This window comes from Neofelis nebulosa, chromosome 7 (assembly GCF_028018385.1).
Source record: "Neofelis nebulosa isolate mNeoNeb1 chromosome 7, mNeoNeb1.pri, whole genome shotgun sequence".
NCBI lineage: Eukaryota > Metazoa > Chordata > Mammalia > Carnivora > Felidae > Neofelis > Neofelis nebulosa.
In genome coordinates, this window is record NC_080788.1 from 47,697,259 (window position 1) to 47,722,844 (window position 25,586).

Genomic DNA, 25,586 nt, shown 5'->3' on the forward strand with positions numbered 1-25,586 from the left:
ATGGAGTGACAACAGGGAAATACCCAACCCCCACCTGCTCCTATGGGCTGACCCCGAACAGGGTGGCCATAGGTCATGGAGGAGGCAGCCTTCAGGCAACAGGACAGAGGATGTACGTAAGGACAAAGAATGAGCAATATAGGTCCCTTCCATGGAGAAGTAATTCTTTCCTGTAAAATGGGGACCCTGGTACCTGCAGTCAGCCTGTTGTCGATCAAGAGAGATCATGTGTAAATGCTGATTGTTGGAGAACCCATTTTAGTTTAGGTACAAGGAATAAACAGGGAGTATCTGTTTATTCTCAGTTACTAACACACTTCCCATTTTGCCTTGTTCTGCAAGTGGGCAGTTTGGATTTCTCAGCACATCACCAGCAGCAGGCATATTAATTCTCTCAGTGTTTATCACTGACCCACACCCACCCTTCTATTTCAGAAACGGGTCCCAGGCATGACAAGTTCCACCTCCTCGAGCAGTTTCCAGCCATTCACCTTGCTGTTTCTTGGTGGACAAAGAGCCAAGCTCTGGAGCAAACAAGGGAGTCAAAATAATGGGAGAGTCAAGATTCCTGCTGGGTGACACCATTTATTGAAAGGCAACATTACTTTATCCAGTTCACGCACATAGAGGTAGATGTGCCTGAACGTCTCTTCCCCATGACAAACCAAAGCAATCAGACATACCCAAAAGCTGTAGCCCAACAGAATAAGCCTCTTGCCTTTGTCAAATGACACTCTGAAGCAGGAAAAAAAATTATAAAGATATACGATGATTGTCTCCTCGGCATTGCATTTGGCCACGTATTTGTTTATTAAATAAAATATTTTTTTTCTTTTTAAGCTAGCTAAAGAAAATATTCTTGAATAGGGTTAGTTCTTAAAGCAACAAACAGAAAAAAATGAATATATAATAAAATCAAATGATAGCATGTCAGAGCTGGAAAGGACCTTGCACCATGGTCCTCATTTATTCCAGGCAACCTCTGGAGCACAGGCCCCATCAAGGTCACCCCTGTCAAGGTCACCAGGGCAAGAAGAGCGAGGACTTGAAAACGCTTCTCAAGTCCCAGTCCAATGTTGTTCCCAGCCCGCTACACCACATGCTTCACTGCTAGAGCCATTCTTATGTAGGGTGATGTGTTTGTTAACATCTACAGCGGCCCATCTTTTCCAGTAAGGATTCAACCCTTTTGAATGGTGACCTCTGTTCTCTTTTCATGGGCACCTTTGCTTCTTGCAGCCAGACTCATGGCTACCACAAGGAACTGGCAAGAAAGAGAGACAGTGACTTTCTCACAAACCAAGATGGACACTCACCCTCAAAGTTCTTGCATCTCTGGCCTTTCTCATCTTCCACCTGCAGTATGAGTGAGCTGAGGCATTTTTAGGCAGACTTCTTGGCAAATTCTAAGGATGGTGGAAGAAGCAGGGAAACCAAGAATATACTGAGGGTCGAAGGGAATTCCAGTGAACCAGGCTTGTTGTGTCCCCAAGAGCACAGAGGAGCTCCAGGGCTAGGTAGGGAGGGGCTCAGCCTCTGTGTTCATTTGTATGACTGTTGTCATCACCCTCTTTCCCCTAACTGCACTCCAGGAGGGGATTTTGGTCTGCTTTATTCGCTGCTATATTCCCAGGGCCAAGGACTGTGCCTGACACATGATGGATGCCCAATAAATATTTGCTAAATGAATGAATAGCTAAAGGGAAGAATCTCTCCACACCTCAAATAAGTAATTAGAGGCAAGAACCACTCCAAGCCAGCAGAGGTGGAAGAGGGTTTGACTCAACCGGGGGGTGAGGGGGATCCTGGGGTAGGGGATGGTGACACCTGCCCTTAAACCCAACTGATTACTCTGAATCCCGCTCAGTGGGCTCTGTGACCTCAGGTAGGTAGCACATTGAAACACCCTGCTCCTCTTGGTAACTGTCATAGAGTTCTCTGGTCCACAGGCTTCCCATCTATTAGAATGCCTGGGGACACTGTCAAAGCAACTGAACACTATTCTCTCTGCCCCATTGTGTGTGTGTGTGTGTGTGTGTGTGTGTGTGTGTGCGCGCGCATACACACACATCTTACAGTGTTCTCTCCCTGGCGTGGCCCTCCTGAGCTGTTGGTTCTACACTCTGGCCCTCACCTATAGGGGCCCAACTGTGACTGGATTTGGCCTCTGGCCATACCTGGGAACAATCAAAGTGGGAGGTGACACTAGAAAAGCCAGGAAGAAGTACTGGGATACTGCATGTTCCTGATTCCACGTTCCCTATAATGCTGTCCCAGCAACATGGTCTCGCCACAGACCTCAGTGAATCCCAATTACAGTATGCCTGGTGCTGGCCAATGTTCCTCTGTCCCAGGAAGCTGGGAGGAGCCTTCCAGTTTGTACAGAAACACCTCCTCTCTGGCTTTCATGTTTTCCCTTGCTTTTCTGACATAAACTCGAAATCCTACTCAATCTGCCCCTTGTCTACACATCCCCCCAGCTTTCAAGAACTTTCTTCTCTTCCTTTCTCTGCATACCCATACATGCCTGCTTACCTCCTCTCCTCCCCTTCCCCGTGACCTTACTGGACACCACCTTTTCTTCCTCACATGGTTGTCCAGGAGCCTTGTCCCCACACCATCCTACTCCCCATTAAGCAATCCTAGGCAGAGGAGGCTACTTGGAGGCCTGACGTGGGCAGAGGGAGGAAAGAACCAATAAGAAATGACAGTAAGACCCCATCCCTCTAGAAACTACATCACTTGCCAAAAGCCTTACTTAAAAGTCTCCCTACCCCAACTGTGGTAAAGACATTGCAGTTGGTGACCAGGAATTGGTCTCAGCAGGGTTCAGAAATGACAACAAAATTCTAGATAAAATAAGTGAGCAGGGCCACAGATACAAGTGATGCTCAGACTTTCTCTCCCTCCATTAGTTATTTACTAGGACCACTTGAATTTCTCTTCTCAGAATTAATTGTCCCTTAACACCACGACAATTCCTTTTTTCCAACTCTCATGTCCAAAGTAGTCTGTATTCTACCCTCTCTCTCATCTAGGTCTTAATAAAAATCTAATAGCTCCACGTTTTAAAAAATAGTAAGCTAGAAGTGTGGAGTTTACAAACAAGCCACCCTGCATAGCCTCTGTAATATTCCACAGGGCAACAGAAGCAGTCCAGGAGAATCTGGATTAAAATATGTACAGTTTATACATCCTCTCTCTCCCCTGCACAATTGCTGTTAGATAATAACTAGCACTTTGGACCCTCTTCTTTGGTGGGGGAGGGAGGAGGGGCAGGAGCAGCACTGCAAACGGTGCCAGCAGATGGCGGTGCAGAACCCGGGCTTCCGCCTGCCAAATCATATTCTCCAAACCCTGCAATGAGTGGTGGCTCCTCTGCCTCGGGAGTCAACATTTAAGCTGCAGTAGCCACCTGCCTGAGCTGGGAGAGGCGTGCTACCCCTTAGAGACTCTGGGAGGACCGCGACGTGGAGGAATCAGCCTGTCCTGTGACCAGGGGACGCCGGGTCTCTGTTCCGCGTGGGCGCTGCCGCTCCCGCTCCCAGCTGCGTGTGTGCAGCTAGCTGCAGGTCCCCGCTGCAGGAGGCTGGCTGAGGGTCTCCGCGAGGCATGACGGGCCACCTCCACAGCCCTGGAAGGGGACTCAGATCTGGCTGATGGCAGTGCTGTCCTTGGGGAAAGTGTAGCTCAGCGGCGCCTCGTGGAGGCTCCCCCCGTCCGTGCTGAGGTCATCATCGTCCGTGTCGTCCAGCACCTTGCTCGGCAGCTTCTTAAGTCTGCTGAAAGAAGAGGGGGCATGTTTCCAGGCCCTGGGCTGCGATTCATCTCTGTTCAGGGGATGAAGGAAGGGTCTTGGGTTCCTGTCTGTCCACCCCACTGGCTGGCAGAGAAGCCCACGGGCTGGTGTGCAACTGACAGTTCCTTCAGCAGCAGGGAGCAAACTGCCCGTGGCAGGCTGGTGTTGATAGGAAGGGCTGGGCAGGGCTGGGACAAGTTGGGTAGTACTGATTTTTCCTTTTGCCTCAAACTACGATATGTCTCGTCAGGGTGCTGTTGTTGATCCACGCCCCCCCTTTTTTTTTTAATTTTTTTTTAACGTTTGTTTGTTTGCTTATTTATTTATTTATTTAGAGAGAGAGAGAGAGACAGAGCACAAGTGGGGGAGGGATAGAGAGAGAGGGAGACACAGAATCCGAAGCAGGCTCCAGGCTCTGAGCTGTCAGCACAGAACCCGACACGGGGCTCGAACCCACGGACCATGAGATCATGACATGAGTCGAAGTTGGAAGCTTAACCGACTGAGCAGCTCAGATGCCCCCGTTGTTGATCCCATCTTAAATTTTGGTATCTTGTTTACCATGGGCTGTTGGCATTTATTTTTTATAATATTGCATTAATTATCTATCTTGATTACTGAGATTTTTGGTGCCCCCTTAAATGGTGCACCCTAATGTCAGCCCTGGGGCCAGGTTCTTGATAGAAAGGCCCTGTTTACAGGATTCTTAACGGGCTGGGGTCTTCTGTCCATTTACAAGAAAACCACCTACGCCGCCAGCATAGTCAGCCTCTGAGAAAGGCTTAGCTCTATGGATGAACATGAATCTAATCTCACCCTGCACCCCAGTCCCCTTATCACAGCAGGGGAGCTTTAGAAACAGCTCTCTCCTGAGACAGTCTAGTCTTCATGAGGATATGAGCCCAAACCTTATCTTATTTCTCCCTACAAGCAGGAGTCCTAAGTGCTGGCCTAAGAGCTGCCTTCTCCATGGTGGTATGAGCTGGGCGTCCTGCTTTGAGCCTTGGTTACCCCTTATGGCTAAGAGGGATGAAGTGCCCAGCTGACATCAGGAGACTGGTTTGGGGATGACACATATGAGACCCGAATGAACAGATGGGGTGACCCAAGTGGATGCAGCCACTCTCTAGGATGGGATAACCCCTCAAGGCGACAACAAGGAACTGGCTTCAGACACTAGGAGTGAGAACGCCCTGAAAGCGCCAAGTTCTCCTCAAATGTCAGAGGAATCACGGTCCCCACGGGGCCACCACGCTCACCCACCTTAGGTCCTTCTTCATGGAATTGAGCTGTCCCTGCAGCTGCTCGTTGACATCCATCTGTTCCTCCAGCTCCCTCTGCAGCTTCTTTTTGGAACTTTCTAGTCTGTCAATTTCCTCCTCAGCCTCCTCCACCTGTCGCTTCATTGCTTTCAAGCGCAAACTCAGCTGCATTGGGAGAGAGGGCAGGTTGGGTGCTAGCTGGTCGCCCAGTCCAGCCGGGAAAGAGAAGAGTCCAGCACAGACAGGCCAGCAATCCAGCCACCATCTCCCCAAGAGACCGAGAGATGGCAAAAGGAGCAACCAGTCTCAGCTCAGGGGCTAGGGCTTACTGAACCCCCTACTCAAGTAGGCTACAAAGGCCACACTGCTCTACGATGCGCCTGGGGCGAGAGGAAGAAGGGACTCAGCCTCCACAACTCCATCGCCCTCCTACCTGGGGTGTAAAATCCCATCTGGGAATGAGGGTCCCTCACCTGGTCCTTCTGATCAGTCAGGGACAGGTGCTCATCGTCCACCTGCATCACCAGCTCCTTCACCTTCCGCTCCAGCCGTCGGTTGCTGAGCTGGAGGCTGGCCCGCTCCCTGGAAAGGTGGGGGTTGGGGGCGGGGGAGAGAATGAGACCCTCTCATCTCAGCCCCTCAGGAGGCCCAGGGCAGTCTGCGGAGGAGGGGAAGTTCCAGCCAGGCAGCCTGGTCAACGTGATGGTTAGGATGGGAGAACACGACAGTAGGGGACGAAGGGGCTGTTCCTGGACAGGTGAGGGAAAGGGTGCCCTATGAAGGGGAGTGACCCGCCTAAAACCACAGAGTCAGCAACAGGCAGAGCTGGGACTGGAGCTGCCCTGAGTTCTTCCAGTCCCAGACTCTACTTTTACAGCAGAGGGTCCCTGACTGCCAGGGTGTGAGCATCACGGGTCTCAGGCTGCCCCAGCCCGGCCCCAAAGTCCTACTGAAAAACCGATAGTGCACATGCCATATGCACACGCACCTCACCCCTTCCAGGAAGGTGAGGGGCCAACAGTGAGAACGGAGGCCAGTAAAGCTCAACCCTGGTGCTGGCCCCCAGGCTGTGACCTTAGAGCTAGCTGCAGAGAATGTGCTGGAAATGAGCGTGGCCCTCTGATCCCAATGCCTCCCACCCACTGTGGGGGTCCCGCCAATCTCTGAGATGGCACTTGCCCTCTGCTCCAATACCTCTGGCCCCCAGGGCAGAGTCAACCTCCTGCCTCTAAACCAGCTCAACCTCAATAGCTTATGAGGCAGCGTGGTCTGGTAAGGGGTGGGGAGAGGGGCAGCCGCATGGCGGGGAAGCCGGGGACTCAGGAGTAGGCTGCCTGTGCTGTCGTCCTGCTGATGTATATTCAGCCTGGTTACCTTCCTCAAGCACTCACTGGGACGGGTCTCGGTTTTCTCATCCATTGTACCTGCTCTACCCTCCTCACGTGAAGGCTCATGAGGACAAGAGACACAAATGGGAAAGCACTCTGCAGTGTGACCACCACTACATGCCAGGCCTCTGCACCGCAGCTGGTCCTGGTGGGGCTCACCTCTCCTCGTTCTCCAGACGGTCTTCCAGCTCAGCGATCCTGGCCTCCATCTGCACCACCAGCCCCTCTTTGCTGGACCTGTAGGAACCTTCCAGGTGGATAATCCGGCTCTTTAAGTCCTTGTTCTAGAATCAGACGGGGGTGCTGTGAGGGGTGTGTGTCTACTGCACTCTCTGTGCAGGTTTATAGGGTGGAGCCAGCATTTGGTGGGCATCTGTGATAAGGCTGCCTTCCGTGACAGGGTGCATGGCCCCAGGGGACCTAGGGAAGCCAGCAACGTCTCCAGGGAAACAAGAGCACTCAGCTCCTGGCAGGCCAAGAGAAGAGAAGAGGTTCTACCACGTGCCCTTAGGAGCCCAAGTGAAATCTTTGGCTGTCCTAGGACTCCTAGATGTCAGGCAAGAGGCATGGCCTTGTTCTTCTGTCAAACCTATCGGGGGTGGAGGAGGCAGGAAAAATAGGCTCCTCCACCAATAACATACATAGTATTCAGTGAAGAATTTACATCAACGGCATGTAAGAGAAATGATTCAAATAAGCTTTGGGCAACTCACGGCTTTTTCATTTCTTTTGCGTTAAAATTTAGCCCTCTTAGGATCCAGAAGACACCACCTGCAATTTCTCCTCCCCAAGCTGCTCAACCTCCAAGCAGATTTAATATCATTGGGAAAACCTCTCTGGAAAAGACCTTGGGAACACCTCCACCTCTCGGGCGGGTTATGTCCCAGAGTTCTTTGGATGCCATGCAAAGACGACCCTGTTGGGGGTGGGGGGGGGGGGGTGGTCTAGTCCAAAGCCAGCCTCACCTGTCTCTCCAGGGAAATCTTGTCACACTCTAAATCCTGCTTGACAGCTCTCTCCTGGAGTAGCTCGCCCCTCATCTGCTCCATCTGCACCAAGCAGAACAAAGCCAGCAGTGAGACAGGCTGTCTCTAGATCCTTCAGGCTCAAATGGTTCCCGGGTACCAATCCTAACTGCCAAGCCAGCTCCTCTTCATCAGGCCGTCTCCTCTTGGGGGCAGGAGCTGTTTTCGCAGATACTCTTGGTTTCGTGATGATTGCAAAGATAATGACACAAAAGGCAGTAATGGTCATAGCAAACCCTGCTGCTATGGACTGAATTATGTCCCCCCTGCCCCCCCCCCCAAAAGATACAGACTCCTTGTATCTAAGATACGACCTTATTTGGAAATAGGGTTTCTACAGAGGTAACCAAGCTCAAATGAGGTCATTAGGGTGGACCCTAATCCACATGACTAGTGGCCTTATAAAAAGGGGAACTCTGGACAAAGGGACAGATATGCAGCCGGAAAAGATGGCCATGTGAAGAGAGACACAGGGAGAGTGCCACATGGAGAGAGAGGATTGGAGGGAGACATCTATCGTCAAGGAATGCCTAAGGGCCAGGAAACTGCCAGAAGCTAGGAAGAAGCAATGGAGCGTCTCCACAGGCCCGAGGGGAGTATGGTTCTGCTGACACTTTGATTTCAGACTTTTGGGCTCCAGGACTGTGAAATAACACATCTGTGTTGTTCTAGGCCACCCCATTGGGGGCATTTTGTTATAGCAGCGCTAGAAAACTGGTACACCTGCTTAGCACTCCACAAGCACTAGCCTGTTACGTCCCCACAACACCCCCAGGAAGTAGGCAGTACTATCTCTGCTCGGGGCACCGGGGCTTAGAGAACCTCATGAATTTGTCTGGAGACCAACCACTCCAGCTAGCTCGCCCAGGACCGAGGATGTTCTCAGGACACAGGACTTACGATGCTAAAACTGAGTCCAAGCAAACCGGGATGAGTCAGTGATCCAACCTGACCAAGATCTACAGAACTAGTAACGGGGGGCTGTAGTATTCATCTGAGTTCCTGACTGCTGCATTACAAGTTCAAAGTTCAGAAAAGGCTTCTACTACAGTTAGCATACCTCAGATGCTGCTAGATTTCTCCCTTCATGTGCCACCAACAAAAGTCAGCAAGAATACTGGGCAGCTCCAGGTGACCTGGCAAAGCCTAAATGCTACCGAGGATTTCTTCTGTATTAAGAGAAAATGAGGCTAGCTGAGCAGCACCCAGAAAGAAGTCCTATCGCCTGCCTCTGTTTCCCATTCCCAGCGGGCTTTAGGCAGCAGTGAAACAAGCACCAGAGGCAGAGGCCCCAGACCCTGTTCCCAGGACTGTCCAGCAGAGGGCAGCCTGAAGAGGCCAGGAGAACTGACAGGGGAAATAAAACCCACCCCCTCCCCTATAAGGTGGGGGTTCAGCCTGGGTAAGAGGTGTACGCACGGGAGTGCCTGGATACCTGGGGAGCATCTCTAACAATCTCACCAGCCTGGCCTCCACTGGGATTTTCATCACCTGCACAAGCACCTGAGGAAAAGAAAAGCTCACTCCTCCCCCCCCCCCCCCCATCTGCCTGGAAAGCAAGACCCGGGGGTCCCAGGAATAACAGGAGACACGACCCTGCTGGGCCACACTTGCATCTCCTCCCTTCTCCCACGGTCCCTGCACTGTGCATATGGTATGTCTGGCTTGGAGTGGGTGACAGGGAGTGCCGAGGAATAAGGCAGGCGATAGGCAGGGCCTGGACATGGAGGAGGCTGGGACTCTGCCCACAGATGAGGGGGTATCTGCGCAGTCAAAACAAAAAACATTCACATTTTTGCATTTCTGACTGGCAGGGTTCAGAATTTTACAACAGGGGACACTGATGCCCAGGGCAGTTATACATGTGACTGGAGACAGCAGGACTAGAACCCAGATCAAACCTACTCACAGCCCACGACTCCACCTGCCCTGGCTCTCTGGACCAACCTGCAGAAAAGGCTTCGAATGGATCTAAGGTTCGCATGCAGCTGTCTTGTAAAACCCAAGGGGAGAAGGCAGTCTCCTTAGGGCATCCTTGTATGCAGTAGGGGAAAATGCCAGCAATGCAAAGGGTCAGCAGGCAGAGCGTGGAGAATTCTGCCTCGTGACCTGGCTCCCTCCCTGCATGGCCCCAGAGCCCTTGAGAATCACATGCTATAAAGGTGCTGGAATATTCCTGTAACTGCCACAAGAGCACAAAGTGCACAGCTAATGAATGCGGGCTCACAGCCCACTCGGAGCAGGGCCTTTGCACACACCACACCATGCACGGAGGGTGTCAGCACGGCCGGGCCACGGGACTGCAACGTGCCTCCCGGGCGGAAGCGTCGCGTTCACGCCCCTGGGCAGAGGCCAGGACTCCACTGAGAACGCGGTTAAACTGTCGCTGTGATGGGAAGTAATTACACAGACGAGCAGTGCCGCCTGGCTCTTCTTCTGGCTCCAAGTTCACTTGTGTGTGACCTGAGTCGCCTCACCTTTGGGAGGCAGACTCGTCTCTACAACAAGGCACTCGAACAAAACAGCCTGTGAAGGCTCTTCGAGGTGGCCAAAAGCAATGTACAGTGAAAGCACATTTTGGTGGCTCTGCCACCCTCTGTGGCTCTCCTGAGGAAGCCAGAGGCCCCTGCCCCCATCCCTGCCACAGAGGAGTCACCCCATCTCTCTGGACTCTGAGGAGTGTCCCCGGAAAAGGCTTGCCCTGTCAGGTGCCAGTGAGCGTGTGTCTGTGAACACACCAACTTGCCTGCTGGGGAACAGCGGGTCTTAGGATGATGGGATAGGTCAGGATACACTACACCATCAGCCCCAGGACGCTTAAGACCAACGCAGGACCTGCCCTCAGTATAGCCGTGTGGGGGACAAAGGAACCAGTCCTGTATGTGCAGCACATGGCAGAAGTCACAGCCCAAGCTCACAGGACCGGGGAAAGAGACCCTCAGTTGCAACCTACCTGAGAGGTCTGAGGGGAGCAGGAGAGGGAATAGAGCTTGCCAAATCAGGGCCACTGGTGAGTCGAGTGGCAGGTGGGAAACAGGACGGGCTGCTGGAGGAATTGCACACGCAGGGACAAGGGACAAGCAGGTTAAGAGATGGGGGACAGGGAGCAGTCACATAGGGCCTGTCAGAACAGGTGACAGGAGCAAGCATGGAGACTGCACTCACTAAAGGAAATCTTGAGCATCTTTACAGTGCTGTCTCATTTTGTCCTCACCGCCCTGGAGGAGGTAGGTCCTGTTAATAGCCCCATCAGCCCCTGGAGCCCAGGAGAGGCTGTGGACACAAGTACGGAGACTGGGTGACACCAGCTGAAGCTGTGGGACTGATGAGACCCCCAAGGTGAACTGTATGACGAGGACCCAGAAATGTGCCCTGGGGAGCATGCTCCCCCAACTCCATTAGGGGAGGCCGGGAAGAAACCAGGGCACGGCCCTGTCCCCAAAGCCAAGAAGGGTGAGGATTGAGGAAGGTCAGGCATAAGGAAGCCCAGGAAAGAGCACCTGAGCAGGACAAGAAGTCCACTCTGGAAGGCTCAGCAGAGGGGGGAGCCCAACCACAAAAACTGGGAAGGTGCCGGGCATGAAGAGGTGGGTCAATACCTCTCCTTGAACTCCAGCGGCGACAAGAGTCACCTACAACTGGAGGGCTGGGGACGTGAGGTTCCCCAAAGAGGACTGCCACAGAGGGGCCCCAAACCTATCAGCAGGCAAGGGTGAGAATCACGGAGGAGAGGAAAATTCTAGATGCTGGACAGTAACGAGAAGGGAGCCGGACAGGGAGACTGACCGTGTATGGGGAGGGACAGGATGTAGGCCCGGTGCCGGGGGAAGCATGGAGTAGGAGAGACCGTTCTCTGAGTCTCTGAGAGAGCATAATGCAGGACTTAGGGGAGGCAGGTGCCTGTAGCTAAGAGGCATGGAAGGGAGGAAGAGAGTGAGGGAGGGGAGGAACGGAAAATTATTTTCCCAAAGTGTGGATTAAGGAAGAACTGCAGGTTAACAGTTGCTGTGAGATGTAAGGCCAAAAAGTACCAAAAGACAGTAATAGGCCAGCAGAGCAGAGGCAGAGGTCTCACTGCAGCTGTTTACAGCATCTGCTTTTAGGGGGTGGGTGGTGACTGCTACAGCTATGCTCCAGGCCTGAGGACCGAGCAGGGACATACCAAGAAGCAAAAAGCCCCCGGTGACAGGCGTGGTGGGGCAACTCCAAGTGTCCTGGGCACGTGTGGGCCCTTCAATCCTCCTAGCACTCTGTGAGGCAGATGTTATCACCCCATTTTCCAGGTGGGAGGTTCAGGAACTTCGGAAGTAGTTTTGGGATTCTAACCCAGGCTTTCTGGCTAAAAATCATTCACTCCTTTTCTCCCTCTTAGCACATGTGGGAAAACCCCCGTCTCTCAATGAAGGGCAAATCCCACAAGGAGAGAGCATTCTGGCTGGAACTTCCACAGAGGAGTGAGGCAGACAGTGCCAGGGAGGGACTCGAGGACCACCAAGGGGCCATGCAGTGCTGAACCCAGACTGGGAGTTCAAGACAAACCTGCAACTTAAAGACACAGCCGGTGCCCAAAGCCTTGTTCCCTCAGTGCCCCTTACTGGAAAATCTGGGTCCTACCAGGACACGGGCCTCCCAGTGCAAACGAACACTCAGAGGGTCAGCATCCCAGAGGCCTCCACAGGTTCAAGACCTCCCTGGAGAGCCCAGGGCAAAGGGTGATACTCCAAAACAAACAAACACACAAAAAAACCGAAAAACAAAAACAAAACAGTAAGTATTTATACTTCACCACATCCCCTCAAACGATGACTATTAAAATGCAAAATATTTGCACTTAATAAAATGCACTATTAAATGCAAAATAAATCAGAGCAAAGAACAGGAAGGAACAAATGTGCAACCATAAAACCTAACAGTTAATGTGACCGGGCCATCAATTTTTCTCAAGTCTTTTGCAATCCAAGGCTTTTAGCAGGCAGGACAAGTTTTCTTCGGTTCTTCAGAAAGAACAACCTGACAGAAAATTCCAAAATAAATCCACTGCGTGGAGCATTATACAAGGAATACCATGTGAAGTGACGGATGCCACTCCCAAGGCTGGGTTTTAGCTCTGCTCAATACAGTGATCTCTAGGATGGGCCCAATGACTTGAGAAGATTCTAGATCAGATCCTTCTTCCTCTCACCCGCACTGGCAGGAAAGGAAAGGAAAGAAAAGGGGAAGGGGAGAAAAGAAAAGAAAAAAGAAAAAAGAAAAAAGAAAAAAGAAAAAAGAAGAGAAGAGAAGAGAAGAGAAGAGAAGAGAAGAGAAGAAAAGAAAAGAAAAGAAAAGAAAAGAAAAGAAAAGAAAAGAAAAGAAAAGAAAAGAAAAGAGAAAAGCCTCTGGCTTGGCCAGCTTCCTCCTTTGGACTAGAGAAGTAAATCTGAGTCTGGGAAAATACTTCTTTATAGAAGTTTAGTGCTTCATATGCTGTTTACCCTTCAACTATATTAAATAGACCAAATAAAAACTTCCAATCAAATTAGAAACAGAACAGGAGCTGAAAGCAACAGTTTATCACAGCTGGACTGAAGGAATGCTAAACCTAGAACATTCCAATCGGAAATAACAGTATCAGACTCCAGTGGGGTTTATGTCAGAGGCACCCATGACCTGAGCCAGCGCTCAGGATTAAAAGCAGCTGCTCCAGGTTAACAAGAAGCCAAAGATATTTATGACTGCTAATAACAATATTTCATCCCATCACCTATGTTTACCACTGGGCTGTAAAGGGCCTTGTGACCTACACTCCTGGCTGGTGTTAAAAATACCAGGAAGATCCTCAATCATAAGAGAGGAAAATCATTATTAACCAACTATACACATTGGGTTTGGAGCAGCCCATACAGCAGCAAGCAGTTCTGAGAGTAGGATTGTCTTAATTACAAGGAAAAAAAAAAACACCCATTTTGATCCTTCTGTCACTGACTACAAAGGAGTACCATATCCTAGAGGATGCATCATCCTGGTGCAGACTGAGGAGCAGACTGGCACCCACCACCTGGGAATGACTGCACAGGCCTGCAACCTTATCCACTGGGACTTATCCTATAGTTGCCAAGGCAACAGCAAAGCCTCACTCAGCCCCTAGAAAGACCATAAAGCCACCCAAAGCTCTCCAGTTGTTATTTTTCCTCTTGTCTGGCAGCTGCCCGTGTCAGATCAATCACCTTTCCACTAGGCTGGGTTACCTTGGCCTCTGTGGACAAGAAAATGCCTCTCCATTTAGGCCCAGCCCTACTGTTAACTGTTGGTACTCAACCACCAGCAATGACACAGCAATGCCCAGTGAGCTAGAACATCAGCCTAACACATTTAAAACCAATGCTGGGCCTCTTTCACTATGTAAATTCTGGACTCACAGGACAATCAAGAGAAGATCAGGTGAACATAAACCCTCATCCGTATTAAGAGACACCATGGCTTCATCTTTCACTTGGGAATAGAGCCCCTAAATGTATTTGGGGGAGGGGGCAGGTCTTTACCAGTCTTAGTCTAATGCTGGGATGATGGGAACAAGTGGGAAGCAATGGCTTTGGAGCCAAATCCTAGGTTCCCCTCTTACAAGCTTCATGACCCTGGGTGGCCACTTACTCACAAGGCCTGGAAACAGCGACAGAAAGCATGCACAGCACAGGGCACAGCGCCCAGCACTTAGGGAATCCTCAGTAAAGACAGCTATTGTAAATGGTTTTGGAGGAAAGAGAGCAAAAAGGATTTCTCTGGATTTAAACAGACCAAACCCAGTAAAATATCCACTATTTAAATGAATTTTCCTTCAATTTACAAGTTAGAAACCTTCCTGCATATGGTGAACCCATATTTGGTTTCAAAAACAGAAACCTCTGTTTTATAGAATAAGCTGTCACTTTATCAGCTCTAAATTCATCCCTCTCCTTCCTGTTAGCCACATATGAAAACAAAACACAAGCATCCAAAAGTTTGAAAAAACTTTTCTATTAGGATTCCCTGAATCCATCAGTCTGAAAAATAACATCCTGAGCATGTATGGAAAAGGCCTTATTAGAGTTCATAAATAACGTGTCCAGCACTTGTTGAGTGTCAAATGTATGCATAAGAGGAGGGGGAAAAAAACACGGAAAGGATAGAATGTTTGATCTCAAAACTGCCTTTCCTATTTTCTGTCCCTGGAAAAAGCCCAGTTGAGCTTCCTCCTGGTCTCCCGTTCACCTGTCCCAACCCAATCACATTAACCTTCTAGAATACTATGTAAGCTTCTCTGTCTGCTCCACAACCTTCGATGGCCCCCCACTACCTTCAGGATAGGGTCCATTCAATACCCTCAACCTGCCTCTCCAAATTTATCTCCTATTATTTCCTTATGGAAACCAGAAACCTAATCAAGCCATAGCAGTCCATTCATTGCTCCTTGAAACACTGCAAATATCCTACTTCCCAATCTTTGTTCACACCATCCATTCTATCTAGGATTCCCTTCCCACTCCTTGGTTTGTCTAAATCTTACCCTTTCTTCAAAACTAGCCCCATGGTCTTCCCTGCTATGATGGCCTTCCTCTAAGAACTCTCATGGTCACCCCTGCTATGATGGTCTTTCCCTCATTACCTGCCTACATCTCACACTTGGCATTGAGTATCTGCACTTTTTCTTGTTAGTTACCATTTCTGGGGGCATGGTCCATCTCTTTAAACACAGCACTCAAGGACAGGGACCACTTTTGATCATTTTGCAGCCTTACCACCAAATGCTACTTATGTACACGGTAGGTATCCGTCATACGTTACAGGCACTGGTAGAACACTGGGGAGTCAGGAGATCTAAGGCAACTAACAACTAACTGGCTGTGTGAATTGGCAAGATCGTGGGTGGCCCTAGGCCTCAGATCTCTTGTGCACTGCACGAGAAGTCTGGGGAGAGGAACTTGGAAGTCCTTGCCAGATCTAAGATTCTCTGAAATGGGTTGGCCATTTACTGATACTTCCGGACAACTTTTTTCCCCCGAGCTTTTCCACAAAAGCCTTCCCACTAAGACTAGGGGAAAAATGAGAGATGTTTGGGGGGAAGCGAAATTCAGAAAGGGAGCTTGTAAGAATGCAGGATTTAAGTAAGAGCTGTAACCTTTTCCTTTTCAATTTAGAGAGAGCAAGACCCAAAAAGTATAAATTCCCCATGTCTTCTCTTTTCAGAGCCTGATAGCAGTTTGCTGAGCATCCAGGGCTGACGTTATAAATCAGCTTGGAGATATGAGACAGGCACCATTTCCTGTTCTTTAGGAGATGTCCCTGTTAAGGAGGTGTCATAGGTTTGAGGGGGCAGAGAAGAAGGCATCTTAGTTTTGGAAGTTTCCCCTTTCTCTGATTCTGGCAGGAAGGCAACAGGCACATGGCCCTAGACGTTAAAGTAAGTAGATTGAAATCAGGATCCAACCAACTATACCCTTCCTTGGAGCCTTTAGGAGAGGGGGAAAAAAAAAAAAAGGCTCAGATTAACCTTGACATTGACTGAGAATTAAATGTTTTCCAGTGAGGCAGGTATCTGGTCAACCCATTTCTCTGCACTATGCTTCCTTACGAATCCAGAGGCAGCAAAGGCCAGAAGAGGGGCCCTGGGCACTGGATCAGGAGACAACACTTCAAGTCAGGAGTTTTGTTTTGTTTTGCTGTTGTTTTTTAGCAATTCCTACATCAATTTGAACATGATGCTCCACTCTTCCGCTTAAAACAGATACCAGGCTTCACCTTCCCTCCCTACCTCAGAGAGGGCAGGGCGCAGAAAGGAAACAGAAGAGGAAAACAGAATGAACAGGACAAAGACGCTGGAGACAGCAGAACCCTCTCTTCAGACTTGCAGCTCAGACACAGGGAAGGATGGGGAATTAAAGAGTGTCTCAGAGACTTGGTTATATGCAGCCAGTCATGGCACCTCAATGTTAGAATTTGGAGAAGCCTCCAGGAATCTCCTGAACAAACAGCCTCACTTTCATAGACTTTAGAGACTGCACTCAGAGAGGCTAGGACTTTCCTGGAGCTCCCTGGGGCTGTTGCAGGAGTCAGGCCCTGGACTCAAAGTCTGGTGCTCTTTCCAGCAGTTCTATGCCTCCCGTGCTCAGGTGAGAGAAGGAAGAAGGGGCCAAAAGAAACTGATTTAAGCGATCGGTGTTCTTAGTTTTAGGCCATCAGCTGAGCAGAGGGAGGCAACCACTTTCTGTGTCACTGGGTCTGTGTTTTGGTTTTGGTGTAAAACATGGGGTCTGGGAGTCTGTTTTCCCTGCCTGGTTAGGGACTGGATGACAGACGTTCCCCCCATTCCCTGAATACATCATGAGAAGCATTAGCAAAACAAATTCATGGCTACTTCTGTTATCACGAATGCTCAGCAGATCCTGAAATGCCCTGTGGCAATGTGGCCGCTCAGCCAAGCTGGCAGGAACATGTCACCAAGCAGCTTTTATACCAGTGTAGGAACTTAACAAAATGCAGACTTTAGCAAGAACCCGTGAGGGCTCAAGGGTCAAGGCTGGGCTCCCCATCTGGACTTCAGATTTTCACGAGAGTCTTCTCTGAGCTTCTGCAGCTCCGGCTGGTTGGGCTGCCAGCCCCCTAAGCAGGATGCTACCAGCACAGCACAGAACACGCAGGCAGAACTGAATCTGAGCTCAGTGGGAAGGGAGGACGGAGCCTCGGATTGCAAGTTCTTCACTCTCAGAAGCAAAACAGCAGGACTGTCGTGCTTGTTTGCAAAGAGCCTGTCAGTAGGGAAACAGTGGCAAATGGAGAAGAAGCCAGTGATTCCCCTCTGACTCTGAAGAGGAGCTACCAGCTTGGAATGGCACTGTCCCCAGTCACTGGCACCTCCAGTTTTTGGGCATCCTGAGGCGGGGCAAAGGTGGCGCATGTGGATAAGTAGAAGAGTGAGTGACCTGAGGAAAGTGCTGCTTTGGATAAAGATTTTGCCCAAATTAACTTGCCTTTCTCAGATTTTTCATTTTAATCCTTTATACAGATATTTTTCTCAATTATACGCAGCATCATCCAAGGCTTTTAGGTTTTGTTTGCATTGTTTAATTAAGAAGGTGCCCAAAGCAAGTCGAGTGGCAAAGAGCTTTCCAAATGTCTACGTACACCTTCTCCAGGACCATGTTCAGCCCAGCATACAACTGAGTTTTCACTGAGAGTACATCCCTTCAGAGGTTTCTACAGGCAGCCACATGTATCATTTGTAAATGAAAGGCTGAGATTAGAGAATACAGGTTCTCTTCAAAACTGCCACTGCGTATTTTGAATCCTGTCCCATAATGGTTCCATGTGTGATCACTCTAAACTTTTTTTTAATTAAAAAATGGGAAAAAAAATTCAGAACCCTTGGGATTACATGGAGTGTAGTTTCGGAAATGAGTTCTATGATCTACGGTGTGAGGACAGAGAGAACTGCCCCTGCTATCTCCAGGTGCTGCTGTACGGATAGATCAAAGATAAGGGGAATTCCTTCCCTTTGAAAACTGCAAAAAGCATTCACTTGGAAGGGACTGTTATTGTATGGTGAATGCTTCCTAGGTGTCTCTATTGCTTCTCAAAGGAAAAGTCTGCACCACATCACTCACTTTCCATGGCACTAACAGTGTCAGCCACAAAATTTCATGCAATTGTTTGTTGAACTAATGATTCTTAGAGCCTCTGCTCTAAAAGCACTTTGCCCATCATGGCCAGTAGATTGTTCCCCATAACCACTCTGGAAACTTCCACCTTGCGCGCTTTAAGTTATACGTTATATCTCTGTGTTGGTGGCTTACTATGGGGAAGACTACTCAGTCCTCCATCGTTTCCAAAGGGCAAGAACTTTTCTTCCCTCCTCTGGCCAAATCCGTGGGTTTAACTTCTCACATTTCCTTTTTCACGAAGGACAAGCCATTCATCATTCAACTACACACAGTACCTGTTCCCTGCTCCGAGTGATCCTCTCAGACAGCAAATCCGAATTATTTCTTTCTTCTTCCAGTTCCATCTCCAGCTGAGACACCTTGTCCTAAGAAAGAAGGAAGACACAAACACGCCCAATGGAACTTGCACTGACCCCGGTTAAGGGCAAGTACTGCCCTGTGGACAGAAAACCTCAAGGGAAGATCAAAGCAGGGGATCCTTAGCGTTTGGGGAAAGGACGTGTCTATTTCCCACAATGCCCAAAAAACTGTGCTTTATTGCTTTCATAAGGTAAAATGTAATTGTGCATTTCTAAAATACATATTATCCCAAACCCTAACATAAGCACTAGGGATATTTTAACATGTTTCCTTCATGTCTTTCCCCCCCCCTCATGAATCAAAGATCTACCTAAGATCTACCTAAAGCTAAGATCTCCAAGTTACCTGTTAAAAGGGAATGTGTGTGCTCAGCTATCATCCAAGACATACTTCTCTAAATATTCCAAGCTCTGGACAATGCTTTTCTCTCTCTGCTGCTCAGGGTTTCCTAAACCTTGCAGGAGTAAAGTCTATGACATACTTTTGCACCTGCCTGTTTCTTCTAGGGAACCTCATGCACTTTGCACTGTGGAGTCCCAAATCTGCACCAGAGTAACACAGAGACAGTGGTGGTCCATTCTGTTAAACCAGTCATTACAGAAGAACTGTCATCTCTTTCTTCCTTGCTGGGCCTTCATTTAACACCACGGAGTGCTAAGAGAAAAGCATTTTGAAGTAGCTATGTGTACGAAAAAAGAGGCTTCTAACACAAACCACTCTGCTTGTGGGGTTTGCGCACATGTTTCTCCTGTCACTAGCCAATTTGTCATATGTCTGGGTTAACTCAGAGCCACGCACGCTAAAAAGCAATTAGCATGGTGAGTTTTTAAACATGAGTCTGTAGCATCTGTACGTAAACACTGTCTCTGCAATTGTCAAAGTTGGCTGACAAGCTATGGACGCCTCTGTAAATGCCAAAAATAAGACTCACAGAACTCATGCGAATGAGTAAATGTCTGTGAATGCCTTCCCTGTTGGTGAACAAAGTCTTTCGGAAACCTAGAAAGCTCCCTCCCCGGAGGCTGAGAGTCCCAAAGTCCAATCTGGAAGGGAGAGCTGGGTTCCGCACCAAGCCCCGTGTTTGTTCAGTGGTTCCTGACTCCTCCAGGGACGGTTCTGCCTTTGTCAGAAATCACCAAGGGTCCACAAGTGCTGTGTTTACATAAAACAGCCTCTGAGTTTCTGAGTCTAAAGAAAACGCCCAATTGTTGAGAAAGCCCTGGAATCCCAAGAATTAACTTGCTAAATGCAGCAAAGGAACAGGAAAGATATTAGTCCCAGCAAGACAGTCCTGCCAGCCGCCTATCAGGGGAGGAGACATGCCTCCCATGTGCGTCACAGAGGTAGGCCCTTGAGAGCTACTAGTCCTGTAACTAATGGAGAAATAACTAAACCACTGCACAGGGGAGAGTGAGGCCCAGCTATGTCACTGCCTCTAGACCTGGAGTTGGCAAAAGGTTTTAGTCAGAACATTCTAGAAGATGACACCCCAGTGTTTAGGTAAAAGCACCTCCTCACACGGTTCTTTAGGTTCTTTAGGTTCCTGCCTAAAATCTGTACAATTCAAAACCCACCAGGAGCATTCAGGGGGCCACTACACCAAAGGTTCTTACACCACTGCCTGATGAGGCTTTAGCCTGCTTTTAACCAGATTGTTTAGGTCCTTGAAAAGTCACTTCCTAGTTAACCAGGTTGACCTTAGCTTTCCTTAAAATGAGCCCCTCTAATGAGATCAGAACGAGGACAACAGCAAAATACACAGCAATCCTACAAAAGAACAACAGAACTGTAACCAGGTTATTCCAGCCTCTAACAAGGGCCCATCTAATAAAATCTTTAATTGTTGAAACATCACTCCCTAGATAAAAATTGCTACTAAGTCTCTTAGAGGTTTTAAAAGTTATTTCTCTTTATTTGCAAAATCAAATAAAAAATTCCATGGGTTTTAAGTTCAAACTATCTCTCTCTGTCCTTAAGCACTTTTATCAAAACCTTGACAATTTTAACTTCTCCCCTTGGTGTGGGGCTGATTCTCTTTCTCTCTCTAAACTCCATTGAGATGTGGGTGTGTGTGTGTGTTGGGGGGTTGTTGTGATTTGGGGCTGGTTTTGTTCTTGAGCATTACTCTGTTTTACAGGCTCAGGGAGACTGACGTTAAGGTCCCTCCTGTCATGCTCGGTAGCCTGCTCATGTTCATATTCTAGTCCTTGATTCACACTTATCTGCCGTGTTGTGTTTTCACCCTGTGAACTGATCACCTCCAGCTGGCGATTCCAGTGAGCACATCCTGACCTACTGTCTTGGGTTATGTACATACAGTGTATCCAAACAAGAATTGAGCCACAAAGTTTGCCACTAGCTTGGGCAAGGTGGATCATCTGTCAGAAAAAACGGGCCAGAGTCAGGAACAGGAATGGAGCCATGTGGTGAGGCAAGTGAGAGCCAGCAGTCAGGCAGTGTGGGTGCAAGGCACAGCTCAGCCCCTCTTTAGATGTGCAGCCGTCCTACCTCTTCTACAGTGGGAAGCATCTCCAAAGCAATCAACAGGAAATGCTCCGTCTGTGTGCCCTTATGTAAAGTCACCTGGCCTCTTTGGGGCTCTGTTTTGTTTCCTCTTGAAGACAACGAGGGCACTGTTTCCATCATTCCTTTCAGCTCTGATGTCCTATGCGTCTACCAACTACCAGCTTCTTCCTCAAATCGAGAAATGACTACAAAGGTCTGGCTGTTCCAGAAAGTAAAAACCAAAGGCTTAGGTGTGCATGGCTTCTCTTGTGTCCCATGCTCACCCTCCATAGGCCCCAGCTCACACTCACGCGGCCTACAGACCTCCATCTGCTTGACGAGTCTGCTTCGGTCATCTTTGAGGTGACTCTTGGCCTCCAGCTCATACTCCAGGTCCTTCAGGGTCTGCTCCAGAAGTTGCCTTTTTGTAAGTGCTTCATCCTGAGCTCTCTGGTGGTCCCGTAACTCTTCCTCCATCAGATGCATCTAGAAGGAGTGGGCAGTTATCTGGGCTGCATCAGGAGCACCTGGACAGCATTTGGACACTGCAGAGGCTGACCCCAGCGGTGATCAGGGGATGCCCACGTACTGGAGATCAGAAGACCCTGAGCAAGCTCCAACTCCCTCTGGGTCTCAGTTTCCTCTTCCTCTAGCTACAATTTAGAACCCTTGGGTTCTAAATTCAATGTAGTAGATGTTGGTTAGCATCTTGAAATTAAGTGTAACAGAAAATATCAGAGTAGAGCAGTACAAGCAGATATTGCTTTGTGAAACCTTTGTGCCAGATATTCATATATTTGTATGGACGTACCTATTACTGGGTTGCGATGCGAGATGTATTTCTTACCACATAGGTCATAGCCAAAAACACTTGAAAGTCACTGAACTAGGTAAGTGCTTCCTAGAGTGCAATTTATTACCCACCTGTACCGGCATCATCTCAGTGGAGGGTCAAAATCAGGGGAAAATAATAACTGAACTAATGACCCCAAAACAACCTACAGACACAAAATCTAATAATATAAATGCGCAGTATTAGGTGAAAACCTCTGCCTCTAGAAGAAAATCTTGTATAAGCTGTCATAATTTACAGTGTTTTTTTCATCCACAAGGTGGCACTGAACTAAAGGCTTTGAAAAACGTGCCACAAAGAGATTCATACACAAGGGGCTGTCCATGTTTTCTACTTCTCTGGAAGCTCCCTGAGGGAACCAGCCACCTCAGCACACAGTAGGTGTTCCTTACACATCTGTGTGGATTGATTCAGTGAAGACAAAGGTTATCTGTTTTGTTTCCAACTTCCTTCCCTCTTGGAGCTGGGGTGAAAGCAGTCTTAGGAATAACTACACCAGGGGTTTATTTCCTTCAGAGAGTATATGACAGTGAGTGGCAAACTCCATTAAAGAAGAGCATCCAGGGGCGCCTGGGTGGCTCAGTCGGTTAAGCGGCCGACTTCAGCTCAGGTCATGATCTCGCAGTCCGTGAGTTCGAGCCCTGCGTCGGGCTCTGTGCTGACAGCTCAGAGCCTGGAGCCTGTTTCAGATTCTGTGTCTCCCTCTCTCTGACCCTCCCCCGTTCATGCTCTGTCTCTCTCTGTCTCAAAAATAAATAAACGTTAACAAAATTAAAAAAAAAAAAAAAAAAAAAAAAAAGCAGAGCATCCTTTGGGGGTGCCTGGGTGGCTCAGTCAGTTAAGCTTCTGACTTCAGCCTCAGGTCATGATCTCATAGCTTGTGAGTTCGAGCCCCGCAGTGGACTCTGTGCTGACAGCTCAGAGCCTGGAGCCTGCTTTAGATTCTGTGTCTCCCTCTCTCTCTGCCCCTCTCCCAATTGCACGTGGGCACGCGGGCACGCGTGCACTCTCTCTCCCCCTCTCAAAAATAAACGTTAAGAAAAAAATTTAATTAAAAAAAAAAAACAAACCAGCATCCTTTGAGGGTATTTTCATAGAGAGTTGGGGAAGCCTCAAAGATGGTCTTTGGGGCAGCCCAGCAGGTTGGCCTAGTTTCAGAAGTCCAGTGGAAAGACCTAAGGGAATGGGTTCCTGTCGTGGAGGCTGATCGGAACACCGGACCTTTCTATGACAACAGCATAGCCTTGAGGAAGATCTCTCCAGTTACAGACTTTCATCTGGCTTGGTGGTAACTGAACCAGAGCACAAGGGGAGAATCATCCCAAGGAAAAACAATGATGGAATATTCTTTAGATACTATACTATAGAGCATTAAAAAAAAAACCTCTCCAGGGGCACCTGGGTAGCTCAGTCAGTTAAATGTCCAACTTTGGTTCAGATCATGATCTCACGGTCTGTGGGTTTGAGCTCCATGTCAGGTTCTGTGCTGACAGCTCAGAGTCTGGAGCCTACTTCAGATTCTGTGTCTCCCTCTCTCTCTCTGCCTCTCCCCTGCTTGCATTCTCTCTCTCTCAAAAATAAACAGTGAAAAAAAATTGTTTTTAAATCTCTCCAAAATAAAGTTTTAAATTACAAAAAAACCTCTGTGACTCAGTTTCCTTATTTGTAATATGGGATTATCATAAAACCTACCTTAAAGAGCTAAGATGAGAATCAAATGAGATTAATACCCGAAAAGAAGTTTGAGGGTCAGAAAGACTGACAAACCAATGCACAGCCCACACTCCCTTCTTGATACCCTTCCCACTGCCCAGCACATTCCTGTCTTCTAATGCCCAGTATGTCCCTCCTGACGTCTTGCAAGGGCTATGTCAAACTAAGAGTACTCAATACAAATATGCACCAGAAAATACATATAGTGTCTAGAATCACAAGTAAGCAAGTAACTTTTGAACCCACTAGTGTTACCTTTAAGTAGTCAGAACTGCCCTTCACTAAGTGGGATTTAGAAAATAAACTGAATAGTGAATTCTGAGTCTTAATTCTCTAAAGATTACCTTCATCAGAACTTCCTAGATCCACACCAAAGGCAAAATATGTAAAACATCTATTTCTCTTAAAGCGAAGAAGGCAGTGCTGTGGCCCTGAGGATAAACCACTTTTTTGTTAATGGACAGTTTTAACTCAGCTCAACCGAAACACAGGCTTAGGGGCAGTGAAGAGTGCAGCTTAAGCTTTTCAAGGATCCAGAGTGACCCTAGCCTGTTTATTCACTTTTGTTTTAAACAACTCCACTGATTTCCATAGCTTAATGCAGGGCAGTATCTGACTGCAGTTTCCTTCCTGAATGATGAGGTGTGTGTTTCTGCCATTTACATGGAAACAGTGTCTCATAGGGTTACACCACAGAGAAAAATCTAAGAAGGGCCATCTTTGCTTTCACCCTAAGAAATCCTCTTTTGGGGGCACCTGGGTGGCTCAGTCGGTTAAGTGTCCGACTTCAGCTCAGGTCCTGATCTCACGACTCATGAGTTCGAGCCCCGCATCGGGCTCTGTGCTGACAGCTCAGAGCCTGGAACCTGCTTCGGATTCTGTGTCTCCCTCTCCCTCTGCCCCTCCCCTGCTCACATTCTGTCTCCCTCAAAAATAAATAAAATGTTAAAAAAAATAAGAAGTTGGAGCCCAGGACAAGGGCAAGAGCTCTTAAAAAAAAAAAAAAAAAAGAAATCCTCTTTTGAATTACTGCTCTTTTATGAACAGTATAGGTCTCCTGCTGGCCTTAACGAATCTTTCTGGATCTCAGTTGCCTCATCTAACTAGAGGATCTCTAAAGTTCCTTCCAATCCAAAGATTCTAGCAGAACAATAACCGTTACACAGAGAGTTAACAGGAAGCACTTTGCAGGGGTCAGTGTGACACTGATTTTTCCAAAATCAAAACAGCACACCATGTGGTTGTTGGTGTTAAGACACCAAATAATCTGAATCTCCCCTCCCATTTGCCATAGAAATGCAAATGACTTTTTTTTTTTTTAATGCCGAAGAGAACTGTGATGTCACTATGCTAATTTCAATGATCTGTGGAGTCCTGTATCATATGATGCTGAAGCTGAGGGGACCTGTTATCAGGGTCCTTTCAGAAGTGTTCTAGAGGTCTGTAATAAATATCCATTATTCTCTCACACGGTTATAGCACTGACTCATGGGTAACATTTCTTTGATCATCAAAGACATTAAAAGTTTGTTTTTTAAAGAAAATCTTGTTTTCCTGTGGAATCTTGGCACTGCTTGTGAAAAAAAAGCAAGTCTTGGAATTAAAAAAAACCTTAACATTAGTGTCCAGGACATGCAAAGCCTCTACTCTATAGCTTCATGTGTTATCTCATTTCATTACGAAATGATCATTATTTTGTATACTTTTAAAGAGGAAAGAGGAGATGCTCAGAAAATTGGGGGTAACTTGCTCAAGGTCATCCAGCTGGCAAGAGGCACAGCGAGAAATCAGCAGACGCTGTACTTGTATTTTAGAGCCTTCAGCTTTCCATTAAAATAATCAAAAACATTCCCTTTTTCTTAGTTCTTTACGAGTCAAGACTGAAGGGAGCTAACATTTGAGTTACTTTGCTCTATTATTCCTAAATATAAAGCTAAAAATGTTTTAATAATTTCAGTACTCATAAATTCCTGAGGATTTCTTTTTGTCTCCACCCATTGTTGTTCTG

At 48.1% G+C, this 25,586-nt stretch overlaps 1 protein-coding gene across 5 annotated transcripts in view; it reads right to left on the reverse strand.

Moving 5' to 3' along the window:
• Positions 1–565: 565 nt before the first annotated feature.
• The window catches only part of CGNL1 (cingulin like 1), a 159,843-nt gene continuing 134,822 nt past the window's right edge, over positions 566–25,586 (reverse strand). For 3 of the 5 annotated variants that reach the window (XM_058737605.1, XM_058737602.1, XM_058737603.1), the window contains exons 13-19: positions 21,337–21,498; positions 18,423–18,512; positions 7,415–7,498; positions 6,609–6,733; positions 5,535–5,643; positions 5,063–5,226; positions 566–3,782 (exon numbers count right to left, since the gene is read on the reverse strand). In XM_058737605.1, coding sequence (XP_058593588.1) covers positions 3,647–3,782; positions 5,063–5,226; positions 5,535–5,643; positions 6,609–6,733; positions 7,415–7,498; positions 18,423–18,512; positions 21,337–21,498 — 870 coding nt within the window. In that variant the 3' untranslated portion in view covers positions 566–3,646. The remainder of the gene's footprint in view (positions 3,783–5,062; positions 5,227–5,534; positions 5,644–6,608; positions 6,734–7,414; positions 7,499–18,422; positions 18,513–21,336; positions 21,499–25,586) is intronic. The other 2 variants (XM_058737604.1, XM_058737607.1) reach the window with 2 other exon arrangements.